This window comes from Petaurus breviceps, unplaced genomic scaffold (assembly GCF_028583685.1).
Source record: "Petaurus breviceps papuanus isolate PSGF00001 unplaced genomic scaffold, PetGlider_PUasm1.0 558, whole genome shotgun sequence".
Lineage (NCBI taxonomy): Eukaryota > Metazoa > Chordata > Mammalia > Diprotodontia > Petauridae > Petaurus > Petaurus breviceps.
This window is the reverse complement of record NW_027186376.1, coordinates 1447431-1463738: the sequence shown is the minus strand read 5'-3', so window position 1 is coordinate 1463738 and position 16308 is coordinate 1447431. Positions and strand designations below refer to the sequence as shown.

The 16308-nt window shown below is 46.4% G+C and overlaps 2 protein-coding genes across 4 annotated transcripts in view; one reads left to right on the top strand and one right to left on the bottom strand.

Annotated features, from left to right (window-relative positions):
* The window catches only part of RBX1 (ring-box 1), a 434671-nt gene that overhangs the window by 369931 nt on the left and 48432 nt on the right, over positions 1-16308 (bottom strand). The window lies entirely within an intron of this gene.
* MRTFA (myocardin related transcription factor A) overlaps positions 1-16308 on the top strand; it is a 214338-nt gene that overhangs the window by 184411 nt on the left and 13619 nt on the right. For all 3 annotated transcript variants that reach the window (XM_069102864.1, XM_069102866.1, XM_069102865.1), the window contains one exon: positions 14768-14823. In XM_069102864.1, coding sequence (XP_068958965.1) covers positions 14768-14823 — 56 coding nt within the window. The remainder of the gene's footprint in view (positions 1-14767; positions 14824-16308) is intronic.

Below are 16308 nucleotides of genomic sequence, written 5' to 3'. Positions count from 1 at the left end.
TTTTGGAGGGCAATTGGGGTTAAGTAACTTGCCTGAGATTACACGGCTAGTTTTTGTGTGGGTGTTAAGTGCCTGAGGCCGCAACCAAACTCGGGTCCCCCGGCTCCAGGGCTGGTGCTCTGCTCTCTGTGCCGCCTGGCCGCCCGGCAGTATGTCTTTCTTTATAGCACATTTTTTTAGTTGTATTCATATAGTTTCTGTCTGGGTAGATACAGTTTCAACCATTTTACACATTTTATAGTTACGTTGAATGGAATTTATTTCTCTTTTCAAGTACATAGAAATATGGTGATTTATGTGAACTTATTTTATATCTTGCAATTTTGCTAAAATTATTTCAGTTAATATTTTTTTAGTTTACTCTTTTGAGTTCTTTAGAGTTGTTTAGCACATCTTTATTCAAGGAACTTTGACTATGTCACATGTGATATAATTGTTCGCTTATGAAATTTCAGTGAGGTAGACTTAGAGTATTGACCCCATTTTGACAGAGGAATACCAGGACCACGTAGATACTGTTGTCAGTGAAGGTCCTTGAGGACAGCTTCTCAGGATCCTATTGGCTCCCAAAACATGTTCTTTGTTCAGTACACAGCTAGATGGGTACTAACTGTTCTTCTCTACCCTGGATTTGTGACCCACATCTAGGAGAGTGGGCAACAGAGCTGCCGGATGTCACTTGTTCCTGCACTTATTTTCCTGTTTAAGGATCCCTTGGCATCTCTTTCTGGACTGGTGCCCCAGCTTTGTTTCTCTTTCAGTCCATAGATATGCTGGAATACTCCCCACCTAGACATGTGCTTCTGGCCAGACTGGATCAGTGTCCACAGACCTTTCTGTCTTCTTAAGCCACCTTGGGCTGGAAAAAGACTCACTGTGAGTTTTTCTTAGGTCTCCTGGTCAGAATCCAATCCGGTGCTTTTTTTTTTTTTAAAAGAAATTGGGATTAAGTAACTTGCTCAAGGTTACACGACCAGGTGTTTCTGGGTGGGTGCGAAGTGTCTGAGCCTGGGATTCGATCTCCAGGTCTTCTCAACACTGGAGCCGGTGCTCTTACTCGCTGTGCTACCTGGCCACCCCAAATCCGGTGCTTTTCTAGATCTTTGTTGAGGAGGTGTGCTGGGTGAACTATGCTAAGATGCTTCCTCTCCACCATTTTGTCTCCATCTTTCCCCTGCCCCCAACTTTGTCTTAGTTCAACTTTTGTATTAGAAGACCACCTGATTTGTTTGATATCCACTGAACTGGAAATCAGGATTTTAGCTCCAAAACTCTGCTGGTGTAGTCAATTATAAATCATAGAATTTGGAAGTGGAACAGAGCTCAGAGAACCGTGGAATGAGGCAGTTTAGATTGGATTGGCTCCGAGATGCTGTGCAGCTCTGAGATGGTGACTCTCTGATGACAAGAATGTCCTCACCCCTTTGTGACTTCTTTCTTCATCTCTTTCATGGGCTCTGTCTTGCTGCTTTTGACTGTGGCTGGAAGGAATTCTTGAGGAAACCACTGGAAACATGGCCCTAAACCAGTGCCATTCTTCCAAAGTGGCAGGAAGAGAGTCTTGCTGGAAGTCAGTCAGCTCCTGGTCACACGTCTGACGTTTTCTGGGTCTTACCTGGAACCCATTCCCTGAGGGTATTGTAAGGATTGATCTGATTGAATCATTAAAGTACTTAGGGATTTGGAATCCTAAATTCTGAGCTCTAGAGCTGGGAGAGACCTCAGAAGTCATCTAAGCCAAGCCCCTCCTCTTATAGAGAGGAAGCTGCTAGGCTAGGCCCAGTGAGCAGTGGGAGGATGGTTGCATTGAAGAGGAAAGGAAGATCCACCTGATTGGCTCATGGCCTGTGAAGGCAGCTGTCTTGGAACCTCCAGAGTCCTTTTTGACACTGCACTTCGATGGTTTTGGAAGAGAGAGACGCCTTTGTGGGACTGTGCCTCACTTAAACTGAATCCACCATCTAATGGCACTGGTCTTCAGAAACAAAGGACAAACGACAAGAGCTACGGCCAGTATTGGATGAGTATTGTATTAAGGTCTGTGTTCCAGGGACAGGGGTAAACTGAGCATTAGATTTGGGGCTGACAGGGAACTTTTGCCTGGTCAGTCATCAGACATATTTCCTTTTTATCTTGAGAAAGGATCGGCTGTGTAATCTCCTGGACTTTGTTTATGCTGTATGTATGATGTGTGTATGTGTGTGTGGCACTGGCTCTTCAAGCTGTTTACCTGGGGACATTTATCTTATGCTCAGCTTCCCCCTTGTTAATACTTAACAAAACCACCTCCTTCCCAGGTGTGATATTCTGACAGTAGTATGCTGAGGGAGAGAAAGTGAGAGAGAGACAGAGAGAGAGAGACAAAGAGACGGAGAGAGAGACAGATGCAGAGAGAGAGAGACAGAGAGACATAGAGAGAGAGACAGAGAGAGAGAGTGTTGAACGTTAGACTCAAAGTTTCAAGGATTATATGAGATATATAAAATGTACTGCCATCTCCCCACCCTCAGCCATTTTCTGGGAATTACACCTACATGTTTCTGATATAGTTTATTGTCGTTTAAAAAAAATTATGCTAGAAAAATGAGATTATTTAAAGTAAATGCTCAGGGCAGCTAGGTGGCGCAGTGAATAGAGCACTGGTCCTGGATTCAGGAGGACCTGAGTTCAAATCCAGCCTCAGACACTTAACACAAAAACTAGCCATGTGACCTTGGGCAAGTCACTTAACCCCAATTGCCCTCCAAAAAGAAAGGAAAAAAAAAAGTAAATGTTCTTACCATGTAGGTATTGGTCTTTTAGACAAGTTTATTTCACTGTTTATCTACTTCTGTTTCTTCACGGACAGCTTGTATTCAAGGTCTCATTGAAGAAACTCAATTGAATAGATTATGAAGGCAGTTAGCGACATTACTTATTCATATGACCTCAGATAATTGACTACATCTCCAGCACTGTGGTGGGGTAGGGATGGCAGGGATGATTTAGATGGATTCAGCAGACTTTACTGAACATCTTCTGTTTTAAAGGCACATATCTGAGTAATGGGATCTCAGGCGCTGGCAGAAATGCTGCCTGGACTATGGTGTAGGGCTGGTAGTGTTAGCTGGTCTGGGACATTCTGACCAGGAACACCTGTGGATAATGTTTGAGTCTAACTTACTAAGGATCATGTGCAGCAGTAATCATTGACAGGCCCTGATTGAGCCTGACACGGCTGTGGTATGAAATTCAGAGAGCAGCGTATTTGACTCCTCTCTTTCTACCTTTCAGAGTTCACTGTACTGACTCTCACATTTCTTCTTAAAGCCCTGGGGAGTGTGTACCCTTAGCCTTACCACATTTGTGCCTTCATCCCTCCCTTTCTGCAGCTCCAGGAAGGGCCCTGAGGCCCTGTCACCTGTTCTGCTCACTCATTGGTGGCTAGAGTATTCCATTTCCCAGGGAAGGACACACAGTGACTGCCTGGAAACCTAGGGATTATTCATTGATTTTCTCCTTTGGGGCACGGGAAGGCAAGTCTCTAGTGGACAAAGGAGACTTTTACTGTTGGTTTTGGGTTTCGATGGCCCAAGTTCAGGCTCCTTTCCCTCCCTGCTCCAGCACCAGAGTTGGGTCAGCTCTGGTTCTGTCTCTTTGTCATGATTAGTAAGTGGAGCCTGAGAAGACTGACAAGCAGCCACTTGGTTAGTGGCCTTGTGTTTGTCCAGACAAAATAGAGAAAAAACTAGAGTGTAGGTAGGGATCCTTTTGCTCTGTACAGTCATTGGCAGGCTTTCCCAGTCTTCCCACCTAAAGGTACAATGGTTACGATTCCCTGTGAACAGATCCTAGCTTGAGCTCGGAGGGGTTTTGGGAGGTCACACAGTTCAGTTCACATTTTACAGATGAGGAGACCAAGATATGGTGAAAGGAAGGGACTTGCTTCAGGCCACAGAAGTAGGTAGTGGAAGAACCAGAATTTGAAACCAAGCTTTTGACCCCATAGCCAATCCAGTCTTTTCCATTGAGCCACATTGCTCCCCAGCTGAGCTGCGTCTGGGAGCAGATGCCTCTGGCCGGAGGTGGCGGAGGTGGCCTGAGGCCACACAGGCGATGGATGGAGCCATGGAGCTGGTGAGGGAAGCAGATCATTTCAGTCCAAACCAAATCCATTGATGTTTGGGAGGCAAGAAGGCCTTTTGAATTAGAATGGCGAGGGCCATGTCCCTGTCTTCAAGGGCCTTGCATTATTCCAAGGGAAGGTTAGTGCTTGTCCATCAACCTCCTGAGCCACAAGGAAACCTCCTATTCCCTCTGTGTTCCTCCCCCTGGAGAGGTTGAAACTGGGAGCCAGGTGTCCTTAGCTGTCTTAACGCTGGGCTCGGCTGCTAAACCAAAGAGACTCAAACGTCAGGGGGTCCGAGATGAAATTCCTTTCTGACCTGTGCCCAGGAAATGGACATAGAGTCTTAAATTCATTATTCTCAGAAATCTCAACTTAAAGCAAGAGCCCCTGAGAGGACCTCAGAAAGTGAAAAATCCCGTCCATGCCAGGTGGGTGGCCACCCGCCTAGGCTGCCAAGTTAAGGCCTTGCCTTAGGCAGTTCAGGGAAGAGGGAAAGTCTTCTCTAGCTTCTGTGATAAGGCCCATCTAGGTCACTTTGTAGCCACACTGCCTCCAGCTGGCGGGGGGAGGGTATAGTGAGAGCCTACCCTTGTCTTGGCCCCTGAGCCATAGCTGTGGCGGCTGGGCGGGCTGGGATCCAGGAGTATGCCCCCACTGACCTTCTCGTGCCTTTCCTCCCTTGCCCCCACTCATTGATGGTGTTGAGGTGATCCTCTTCCCAGGACTTCTGGGGAGGAGGGGGGGAGAGGAAATTGTCCCCCAGCCCAAAGGGGGGAGAGGAGCTGCTGAATGGGACTGAGTCGGGTGGAACCAGCCCCTGGCCCTCAGTGCTGGGAAAAGCTTGGCATGGCCTTTTGGCTGTGGCAGAACTAGCCAGCAGCCCGGAGCTGCCCAGCAGACACTCATGCTGTGGCCAGAAGCGGTGCTAGAACCTTGGCTACTGCAAGGTGCAGCAGCCTCTATCTCGGCCTCTCCCAGAGGGCTCCGGGGGATGCGAGCGTGTGTGCCCCCTGGACATGGTTTGAGGTCACTTTGAAGGACTCGCTTGTGTCCTGGTGCCAACATTAGTGAAAACAGCCTTCTGAAATTTGTTCCCCAAAGCATAGCCAGGAGAAGAGGGAACATGAAACCTCTGTTGTTTATCTTCTTTGTCATTATTACATTTTAAGACGTTGATTCTTCATCAGGGAAGTGTCTGTTTCTCCCCACATAGGTTTTGTTTGTTTCCCTGTGTGCTGAATACCCTTGGGACTGTGCAGCCTGCCCTGCCTTTCTAGGTGGCCCACACAGCGAAGATGCTGTAAAGCCAGGAAGGCACTAAACGTTTATTGAGCCCTCACTTTGTGCCAGGCACTGCTAATCCCTGGGAATAAAAACAAGGCAGAAGACTGGCACTGCCCACTAGGAGCTCCCAGTCTAATGGAGGGGCCTGAGAACAGGGGATGTCAGGGCTGGGAGGGGCCTTCGAAGAGGGAAGGTCAGGGCTGGGAGGGACCCTAGAACAGGGAATGTCAGGGCTGGGAGGGGCCTCAGAACAGGGAATGTCAGAGCTGGGAGGGGCCTTAGAACACAGGGTGGCAGAGCTGGGAGGGGCCTCAGAACAGGGAATGGCAGAGCAGGGAGGAAACTTAGAACAGGAAATGGCAGAGCTAGGAGGGAGCTTAGAACAGGGAATGTCAGGGCTGGAAGGAACCTCGGGATAGGGAAGGTCTGAGCCTAAAAATAGGGATTAATTGTATCTCATCTAACAAAGTGACTTATTCTGAGGCCCTCAATGGATATTTTTTAATGATAATGATGAAGAAAATGACCTTGGAAAATAACATTTGGAAAATAAGGGTACCTAACTGCTGTTCGGTATCCAGAAGAGCTGCCTATGCTTTAAACAAAGTCATTGTTAATATAGCAACATATTAATGAGAACAGTGAGGATGGCTTCCACTGACATTCCTCTCAGAGGTCTTGCAAAGTTCTTTTCTCCTTAGGACCCACCATGATGTCTCTTGTTTTCATATGAGGTCCTACTGGCCATTTAAGTCCATTCTGGTTTATGTGGAGAAGTTTCCATGTAAACATAAATGAATGAAAAAAATAATCCCATTATTTCATGCTTCAGTCATGGAAGGCATGCAGCTTGCTCTCACAGGTACCATATTCAAAGCTGGAAAATGGCTATGGACACTTTCACAACAAGGTGCTGCTCTTTCGCTTCCATTCTATCGTAGCAGATTTTCCTAGAATCTCACTTAGAGTTGACCAGGATCGCGTGATGCTTGAGCTTGATCACTTGATCACCAGCTCTGCTACCCAAGTGCCTTTGTGGTGGGGACAAGTTGCTTCACAGCTCTGGGCTTGGACCTTCAAAGCTTCAGCTGGGAACACCTTGCTGGCTCCTGAGGGGACCCATTCCACTTTGGGTGGCTTTAGTGCTTGATGGCATTTTTCCTTCCATCAGATCTGAATCTGCCACTCGTTCTGTGCTCCAGAACCAAGAGAAACAAATCAAATTGGAATCCTCGTGACAGCCCTGAAGGTATTTGAAGATGGTTATCATTTCATCCCTCCAGTCTTCTCTGCTCAAGGCTAAACATCATTGTTCCTTCGGTCTGTCCTCTTGGCCTGGCTTCTAGTCCACTCACCATGCTGATCCCCCTCCTCTGATCTAAATAGGAATGAAAATGAGACTACTGCAGAGGAAGGAAGAAATAGCAGCCAGCAAGGGCTGTGAATTCAGAACAGGAACTCCACACAACTCCCCCGTCTTTAAAACAAATTTTGCTCATTTGGTTTCTTTTGTTTTTGCTTTTTGGAGGGGGAGGGCAGGGGAATTGGGGTTAAATGACTTGCCCAAGGTCACACGGCTAGTAAGTGCTATGCTGTCTGAGGCCTGATTGGAACTGAGGTCCTCCTGACTCCAGGGCCGGTGCTCTATTCACTGCACCACCTAGCCGCCCCTCGTTTGATTTCTTTGAAATTTTTTTGATGTTAACAAATACTAAAAAGAGCATTTCAAAACACATTTAGAACAGAAAAATAGGATGGTGCCAGCCCTGTGGATTTGTTATGCATAGCTTTCTTTTGAATATGTAAAAAATTCAGCATGTAATTTTCAGAGATGTTCTACCTGTGATTTCCCTCTGTTTTTCTGTGTGTACTTAAGAATACTTCAGTGAACCTCTTTACTTTTTTCTTTTTTCCTTTTAAAAAAATCTGATTCCTTCTGTGAATTAAAAAATGCTTCAGTAACACCCACCTTTCTTCCTTCTCTATCTGTATCCTTCCTCTCCCACCTCCCTGCCCTGTTTTAGGCAAGAAAAAAAAAAAAAAAAACCCTTGTAACAGAGACATATAATTAGATAAAACAAATGGCTACATTATGGCCATGTGTGAAAACAAGTGTTTCTTACTGCAATATGAGTCCATTCCCTCTCTTGTCAGCAGGATATGTATCACTTTCATCACTAGTTCCCTTGAATGGTTACTTGCATTGGTCAGAGTTTGTGAGTCTTTCAAAGTTGTTTGTTACAATTTTGTTGTTATTGTATAAGTTATGCAGGGTTCTGTTCACTTTACTATGTGATATAAGTCTTCCCAATTTTCTTTGACACTGTCCTTTTGTCATTTCTTATGGCATGATATTATATTTCATTTATATTTTTATAATTTGATTAGAATTTCTCTGATTGATGGGCAACCCCTTAGTTTCCATTTCTTTGCTACTATGAAAAGAGTTACTATAAATATTTTTGTGCGTATGATCCCAACTCTTAACTGGCAAAGCCATTAGAACAGCAGAAGTGGGAGGAGAGAGGCATCTGTTTAAGAACAATGCAGTAGTCAGTTGGACTGGAGACTGAGACTTGTGTTAGGGATGATTGGAGAATTTGTCTATTGGGTTTCTTCCAGGACTTTAATTTCCTGGAGAATGTCAGCCTTTTCTTTCGAAAAAGTACACTCTGCTCTGACCTGCCTTCTTGTTCTTTCTTCCCCCAAGCACTGAATGAACCTGAATGTGGTCCTTGATTATTTGCTGCCCCTTGGTCCCAGATTCGTTTCATAGACTGCAACACATTTCTCAGTCTTATTCCAGTCTTGTCATTCATCTCACATAGATACCTTTTAATATCCCCTTCGACACTTGTGCTTGACATACATCAGTACTTCCTCACCACTCCCCAACCCCCCAGTCTTGTCTAGCTGCTACAAAAACTTACTTGCCCCTTATGTGGTGAATCTGGTCAGGAGACTTTTGGGAAACCCCTGCAAAGAACAGAATAGAAAGAGTCCCAGTCCTTCCTCTGAGTTGTTGAAGAAGCAGACTTGAAATTGCTGAACTCACCACCCTCAGAAGTGGAAGGAAAATGGAAAACAGTTGCAAAGAGCTGCGTGTAGCACAAGGAGAATGATGGAGAGATAGAGAATAACTGCCCAGAGAGACAAAGGAGGTACATGACACACCAGGCAGGAAGTGCTGAACCTCTGAATTGGAGGGGTACTTGAACAGGAATCCCCTCCGTAACATGGAGACTTAAATGATGGACAGTCCACAGCTTGCACCTCCAGTCTACACAGGCTTCTCTACCACTTGTAGTGCTTGGAAGAAATGATGCCTTTGGCAAGCATTGTTGAATTACTGTAGCAAGCCTTTCCCTTACTAGCCTCCTTCCCTCTTTAGTTCTAGAAATTACTGCCAGAATTACCTTGTTCCCCTTGTTCAATGACTATGCCCTTCACTTCCCTACCCTACAGTCTGGCTTCTGTCTCCACTGAACGGAAACTCCCCTCTCCTCCATCCACATGAGCTCTTTGTTGCTAAGTCCAACGGCCTTTGCTCAGTCCTCATCCTTTTCTTTTTGAACCCCTCTGCATCATTGACTGTCTGACTCCGCCCTTTGTGGATAATCTCTCTTCCCTAGATTTCTGTGATGCTGCTCTGTTGTGGCTGCTGCAGGCTCATCCTGTTAGCTCTCTTCTCTGTCCTGGGCCCTACCTCTGATAGGCATCGGCATCTCAGAGTTGGCATGGACAGTGAAGCTCATTACCTTTCCCTCCACTCCCCTCTCCTCTCTTCCTTTTTTTTTTTCTGTCAGGGCACCATTCTAATAGGTCTAATAGAGTTTGGAACCTAGTAGCAATCTTTGATTCTTTTTTTGTTTGTTTGTTTGGTTTTTTTTGCTTTTTGGAGGGTGGAGGGCAGGGCAATTGGGGTTAAGTGACTTGCCCAAGGTCACACAGCTAGTAAAGTGTTACGTGTAAGTCTGGATTTCAACTCAGGTCCTCCTAACTCCAGAACCAGTGCTCTATTCACTGCACCACCTAGGCACCCCCCTGATCTTTGATTCTTTACCTTCTTCAGCCTTATTGTTACTGTCTCCATCTTGCTGAAATCAGTTGTATTTGTTTTGTGTTCATTCTATATTTATTTGCCTGTGAACATGTTGTATGTAACCTCCTGGTAGAATGTAAATTCCGTGAGTGTTAAAGGCTGTTAATTTTTAAGCATTTATTAAGCATCTGCTATGTGCTGAGCCCTGTGCTAGGTCCTGGAGATATAAATACAAAGAATGAAACAAACCTGTCATGCACATGTAGCTCCAATGCAGTAGTTACAATGCCCATGATCACCATAGAGACCGTGACTATAACTGTTGCATGATGTTCGATCACAAAATATGCCAGACTCTCAAGATAGAGGATAAAGCCGAAGGATTTATTTAGATACCAGAAAACCCAATCCCCAAACCAGTAAGCCAAAGATATTCAGAAGCCATAATAACGCTGAGAGCCACAGCATCCTTTAGCCTTCCCACAAACCAATACAAGATCAATATTTACTCACAAAATCTCTATTTCCTTGCCTAAGCTCCTCTGTCCCCAGCTGTCTCCAACTGTCAGATTCACTCTGACCCAGCTTCCTTTGAGCTCTGGGGGGCAGAATTTATCTTCACAGCAGGGGAGGTCTTCAAACTCCAGCCTAGGTCCATTAAGGGGCAGGAAAGATCTTCAGATTTCCATTCCCATTACAGCGCAAAGCTTCCAGTCTCTCAGGAGGGACAGATACACATGTACAATTATGCACACACACACACACACACACACACACACACCAAAATAAATACAAAGAGAATAAACAACAGAATACAAGGGAGGGAAGTAATATGGTAGCATTTAGATGTGGAGATCAGGAAGGGCTTCATGTAGAAGGTGGTGATTGAGCTGATTATGAAAACAGAGAGAGAGTCAGGGAGTGAGAGCTAATGTTTGGGCTCATTTGGGTGGATTGTAGGGTGTAGGAGGGAGAATAACTTTGAGGTGGAAAGATACCCAAGTTGAGGTCAGGTTGTGAAGGGTTTTGAAAGGCAAATGGGAGTTTCTTTTTAATCCTAGAGACCATAGGTAGCCACTGGAGTCTATTGATTGTAGGAATAACATGATCAGATCTGCACTTAAAGATAATCAGTTTGTCACCTGTGTGAAGGATGAACTGGTGTGGGGAATCACTTGAGACTGGAAGATTTATTAGGAGGCTGATGCAGAAATCTGGAAAAGAAATGACAAAAGAAGAAATTGAAGTGGTGGCCACATGAAGAGAGAGAAGGCATGGACATGAGAAGTGTTGTGAAGGTAGAAATGGAGTTGTTTGGCAACTGATTGGCCGTGTGGCGTGAGGGAGAATGATCCTAGGAACTGGAAGAATTGGTGCCTTTGGCAGAGGGCGGAGGCTTGGGGAGGTGGGCATGGTGAGCACTGTTCTGCACAGTCAGCCCTTTGGAATAGTCAGCAGGTGATGGGACACTGACAGTCATCAAGATTGCAGTCAGACTCAGGGGAGCTAATGGCAGGTCTGTTTGTGTTTGTATCTTCATTGCCGGCCCTGTATAGCCTGTATGGCCTTCCATAAATGCTTGCTGACTGATTCTTTATCAGGTCTGGTTGAGTGTTCTGACTGCTTTTTTTTTTTTTTTACTCTGCATCAGTTTGTACAAGCCAAGAAAGCTTTTCTCCAGCAGAACATTCATCTCAGCAAACACATCTGTAACAATTATGGCCTTCTGTGCCCTCCGCCAGCCAGGGTAGCCTCCTTAATCAACAGCACAACTTTTGCTTGATGAACAGATTCACTTCTTCATTTGAATTCAGGCCTGTCTCCATGTGGCCCTTTGTTCTCATTTACCAAATGTTTTCTTTCCCCTCTCCTACCTTCCTTGGACAGGGGTTATCTGATTGGTATTTATTAATAGTGGTACCCTTTTCTTTGTGGCCTACCACAAAAGTGTGTGCTTGGACTCTCCCCCCCCCCCGGAAATGGCATTTGTAACAATTTTTCCTTGAGACTGAAGGTGTGCTCAGCCTAGAGGTAGAGTTGACAGCCATAGAGAGTGAAAGTAACTAGTCCCCATGTGACCAAACACCTACCTTGATCCAGTGTGGCATAGTAGGTAGTGGTCTGGTCTTTAGTCAGGTTCTAGGTTTCATGTTCCACATCTGTAAAACTGGGGTAATAATAGAACCTACCTCTGGGGTTTTGTGGAGAATCAAATGAGCTTATGCTGGCAAAATAACAGTGACAACAACAACAAATACTACACACACACAGCCGTAAAGTGCTGTACAAAACTCTGTTACTCTGATTCTCCTCTTTTTAAAAACAAGTTTTCATGGATGTCATTTGCATCTTTTTTTTAAACATCACCATAATTTACCTCAGTGTCACTTCCTACCTCTTTCCCAGAAAACCATGCCACATTACAAGTAACTTTTTTTCTTTTTTTTCTTTTTGGAGTGGGGAAGGCAGGGCAATTGGGGTTAAGTGACTTGCCCAAGGTCATGGCTAGTAAGTGTTAAGTGTCTGAGGCCAGATTTGAATGGAGGTCCTCCTGACTCCAGGGCCAATGCTCTATTCACTGCCACCTAGCTGCCCCGTAGCATTTTTTTTTTTTTAAGAAAAAAAGGGGGAAAATCAGTGATCAACCATTGGAAAAGGTCTTATGTGTAGTATACTATGTTTGTGGGCCTCATGCCTCTTGGAAGGACAGAGTCAGATGCCTTCTCAGCTTTGGAACAAGCCTTGTTCTTTGTGATTCTGCAGCTTCTCTTTTGATTTGTGTCCTTGGTTCTTGCCATGTGTGTTGTTGTGGGTATTGTGTAGATTGGTTTCTTGACTCTGTCTAATGCACTCTGCATCAGTTCACAGAGATCTTTCCAGGACTCTCTGTATTGGTTTACAGCACAGTGAGTTCCCGTAACATTTGCGTATCACAGTTTGTTCAGCCATTCCCAATTGATGGGTGTCTCTCTTGTTTCCTCTTCTTTGCTCAGTGGGGTGGGGAGTGGGAGACAGAGTTAATCACAGGGCATGTTAGAGGTAAGACCAGGGCAAGATCTAGGCCACACTAGGATATCTGGCCCCTATAGAACTGTGACTACAAGGCAGCCAGTCCAGGGCATCAGCGAGGATACGGACTGGTGGCTCACCAGCTGGGTGACCTGGCCCTCTTCATGTCTCTCATCTGTAAAATTAATGGTTTAGCTTAGGCGGTCTCTGCAGGCTTTACATTTGTGCCATGGTTACCAAATGATTGATTGGTTGGCTTACCAGAGGGAAATATAAAGTCTCTTTCTGCAGACTGAGATGTTGTGGCTTGCTGGAAATGCCGATACTCTGTAAATGTATGAGTGTTCTGGGAGGAGGCGGGCGCATTCTTCTTCTAGCTTTTGATAAACGCACAGCGCCCCCTGCTGCTGAGAGCTGGGAATGTGAGCGCGGCTCTGGAGACCCACTACCCAGCTAAGCTGAGAGACTTTCAGAGTGGGCGCTGAATGAATGGCCGCGGTCCTCCTGATGAGACACTAGCAAGTGCCCTTCCCTGCTGGTGGGTGTGAAGGCCCCGCCTCCCCAGGGGCTGCAGCCTGGGAGTGTCCTTGCCCCTCTGGCCCCAGAGCAGAAGCTTCTCTGTGGTTTCACAATTGCTCTGAAACCCCTTTGCCCAGAAGTGAAACTGACCACAGTCTCGTACATTTCACTCTCCTTCCTGTCTTCCCCACTTGGTGTAGTGAGTCAAGACTTTCTGTGCCCCCTCATCCACCAGAGAGAGGTCTGAAACCACAGCAAGGCTTTTAAGGGCTGCCTAGGTTTTGTGTCATCCCCACCCTCAAAAGCTGCTCTGGAGCCTCCATTGGAAGTAGAAGTAGCCTCTGCACTGGGTCATTCTGGGAGTGGAGGCCAGGAGTGACTGACTCCTTTGAGCTGGAAGGAAAACTGGAAGGCTCTGGTCCAGCCACCTCGTTTCATCAGCAAGGGATACGAGCCCAGCAGCAGCCCAAGAATGAGCTGGCAGAGTCAGGGTTTGCATTCAGGGTCTCTAACTCCAGGGGCTCCCTCTGTCCATGCCCTCTAAGCTCCTTTAGCCAGCTCTTGCCCTGTGAATCTTGGCAGGGTTAAGCAAATAATGACTGTGAAGTGCTTGGACAAACTCTGTGGAGATGAGGGACAAGCTAATTTGAGTAACACTGTGACATGTAATACTTAACCCAGTCAAGTGAAACGTCTTATTCCTGGTGGGAGCTAAAGAAAAAGGATTCATGGGCAATAGCGGGGATCCAGACCAGGAGGCAGGGGAGAGCTGGCTTTGACAAGTATTGGTGTCGTGACCGTTTTGTCAAGATTGGGAAATAGTTAACAATGTTAATAAAAGCACAATAAAACCTAGATGAGGTTAACATATGGTTTTCTAGCCTGTCGGCGTCCTTATGTGTGGTCTAGTTGCCTTCCTTTCTATTTGGACAGCTGGGTGATAACAGTGGAGAGAGTGCCAGGACTGGAGTCGGGAAGATCTGAGTTCAAATTTGGCCACAGATGCTTACTAACTGTGTGACCCTGTGTAACCCAGTTTGCCTCAGTTTCCTCATCTGTAAAATGAGCTGGAAAAGGAGATGGCAAACCACTCAAGTATCCAAGAAAACCCAAATGAGGTCAGGAAAAGTGGAACCCAACTGGAAAAGGACTAAACTGCTATTTGAGTTTGACATGCCTGATGTAAAGGATGGCTTTTAAGCTGAATCCCGAAGGAAGAGATACTTTCTAGGAGGTGGTGGTAAGGAGGAAAATGTTCTAGGCATTCAGGCCAGCCAGTGCAAAGACATGGAGGTGGTAAATGACATGCTGAGATAAGGCCTGACAGGCTATTTTGATGACAGAGGAGGACTTATGGGGTTGGAAAGCTATTTGGGGCCAGCTTTAATGTTTGAGCCTTGTCTAGACAGTAGGTAGCCGCTGTAGTTTAGTGAGTGGAGGAAGTGACATGGTTAAATCTGCACTTAGGGAAAATCAAGTCATTTCTGCCTCTCAGACAGGAAAGGGCCTGGGCTGCAGCCACAAAAGCAGTAGTGGAGAGCTTAATTTTCTCAAGCACTTGAAGCTTTACAAAGTACTTTCCTCACAGCCCCACTGTGGGGGGGGGGGGGGGGGTGTCATATTGTGCCCATTTTATGGATAGGAAAGCTGAGGCTTTTATCACAGTATAGAGTGGAAATGAGATTTGAGGCAGGGAGGCCTAGAGGGAATGCTCTCAAGAGGTGATGGCTTGGCCTGAGGCAGCACCTCTGCAGGTGGGCACTAGGGGTGGAATCATTCTTTGACATTGTTCTTCTTTTCACCAGCTCTGAAAAGTCCAGCTGCATTTCACGAGCAGAGAAGGAGCTTGGAGCGGGCCCGGGTAAGGCACTGTGTGTTTCTCTAAAGCTCTTCAGATGTCTTTTTATGACTGCTGTGTGGGAGGCCCAGCCTGGGTCTAGAGTTGCTTTTCTTTCCCACACTCTTGTAGTGCCCATGCTGGCCTTTCCACCCACCAGGAACACTTTCCTGGTGTGGTGAAGTGGAATGTCATTGGAGTGAAGCAGGACCCAGTTCAGTATGTTGGGTTGCTCAGGGTTACAAAGCATTTTTGTGTAAGCCAGCAGAGTACTGCTGGCTGAAGCTTGCTACCTCTGTGTCCCTTGGGGCAGATCTTTGTGGGGCTGGGTTCCTGACCATCTCAGGGCCAAAGAGATTTCAGAGGGGCTCTGGAAAGCTGAGCTCTTTGTTTGCAAGCTGCCTGAGGGTGCCACTGGGGAACTTCCTGCTGCCTAATGGGGAAACCCCCGGAGAGGCTCCTGATGTCTGCCTTTCACTCAGCATGGGTGACAGATGGGCTAGCCCAACTGCTCTCCCAGGCCCCACTGGCTGCCAGGGAGACTCCTCCCTCTTTAGACAGCTGTGGACAACCAGAGGTTTTGATGGATTCTTTAAATTGGGGAGAGGAGTCCTAGAAGCAGAAACACAGACTTTTTAGTGCTGGAAGAGAACACAAAGGTGATCCAGGCCAAGACTCTCATTTCCCAGCTGAAAAGCCTGAGGCCTGAGGTGGAGCCACCTGATTCCAGTCCCATTTCAGAGCTGAGTCAGCCCAGGCCCAGAAGCTGTGGTTCATGAATGATGGATGGACGATTTGAAAATGGCCTTCATTTGACTCCAAGTTCATAACCATTTCTGACCATTTCCAGAGTGAAAGCTTTGCTGAGATTGAGATTCCTGTCTTATGGGAGACTCGTGAAGGTTCAGGGTCACCCAGCTGGGGTAGCAGGGCAGGATTGTCATGCCCAGGGCCAGATCCATTACCTTTTCCATTCTTCCCCACTCTCAGTGACAGGTTTTTCTAATGCTTCAAAGCCTTATCTTCATGTTAGAGATGGGGAAACTGAGGCCGAGAGTGGTAAACTTTGCTCAGGGGCAGATAGAATACTTAAACTTAGGTTCTTTGATTCCCAGACCAACATTGTGATAAGGGGAAGGGAAGGTGCAGAATATACCTGCCGTTCCACATCAGAGCCAAGTCCAAGAAACCAAAAATCCCTTCTCTCCATTCTTCTGGGTTCTCTTCCTAGAGAGCCTGAGGAACTGTACCTTTCAATTCCATTCCCAAAGCCTTCTTAATTGGCAGCACCATAGTCCAGAGGGAGTTCTGGATTGGGGTCAGGGGTCCTGTGTCTGACTCCTGGGATCCTAGGGAAGCTGTTCATCCTCCTGGGGTCTCTGATCCTTTGTCTGGGTGGTAGAGACAACAATACTGGTACCACCCTTCACAGGATGGCTGTGTAAGCCTCAAGGTGCTGGCAAAATGTGCCACTGTGGGGGCGGCCAGGTAGCACAGCGAGTAAGAGCA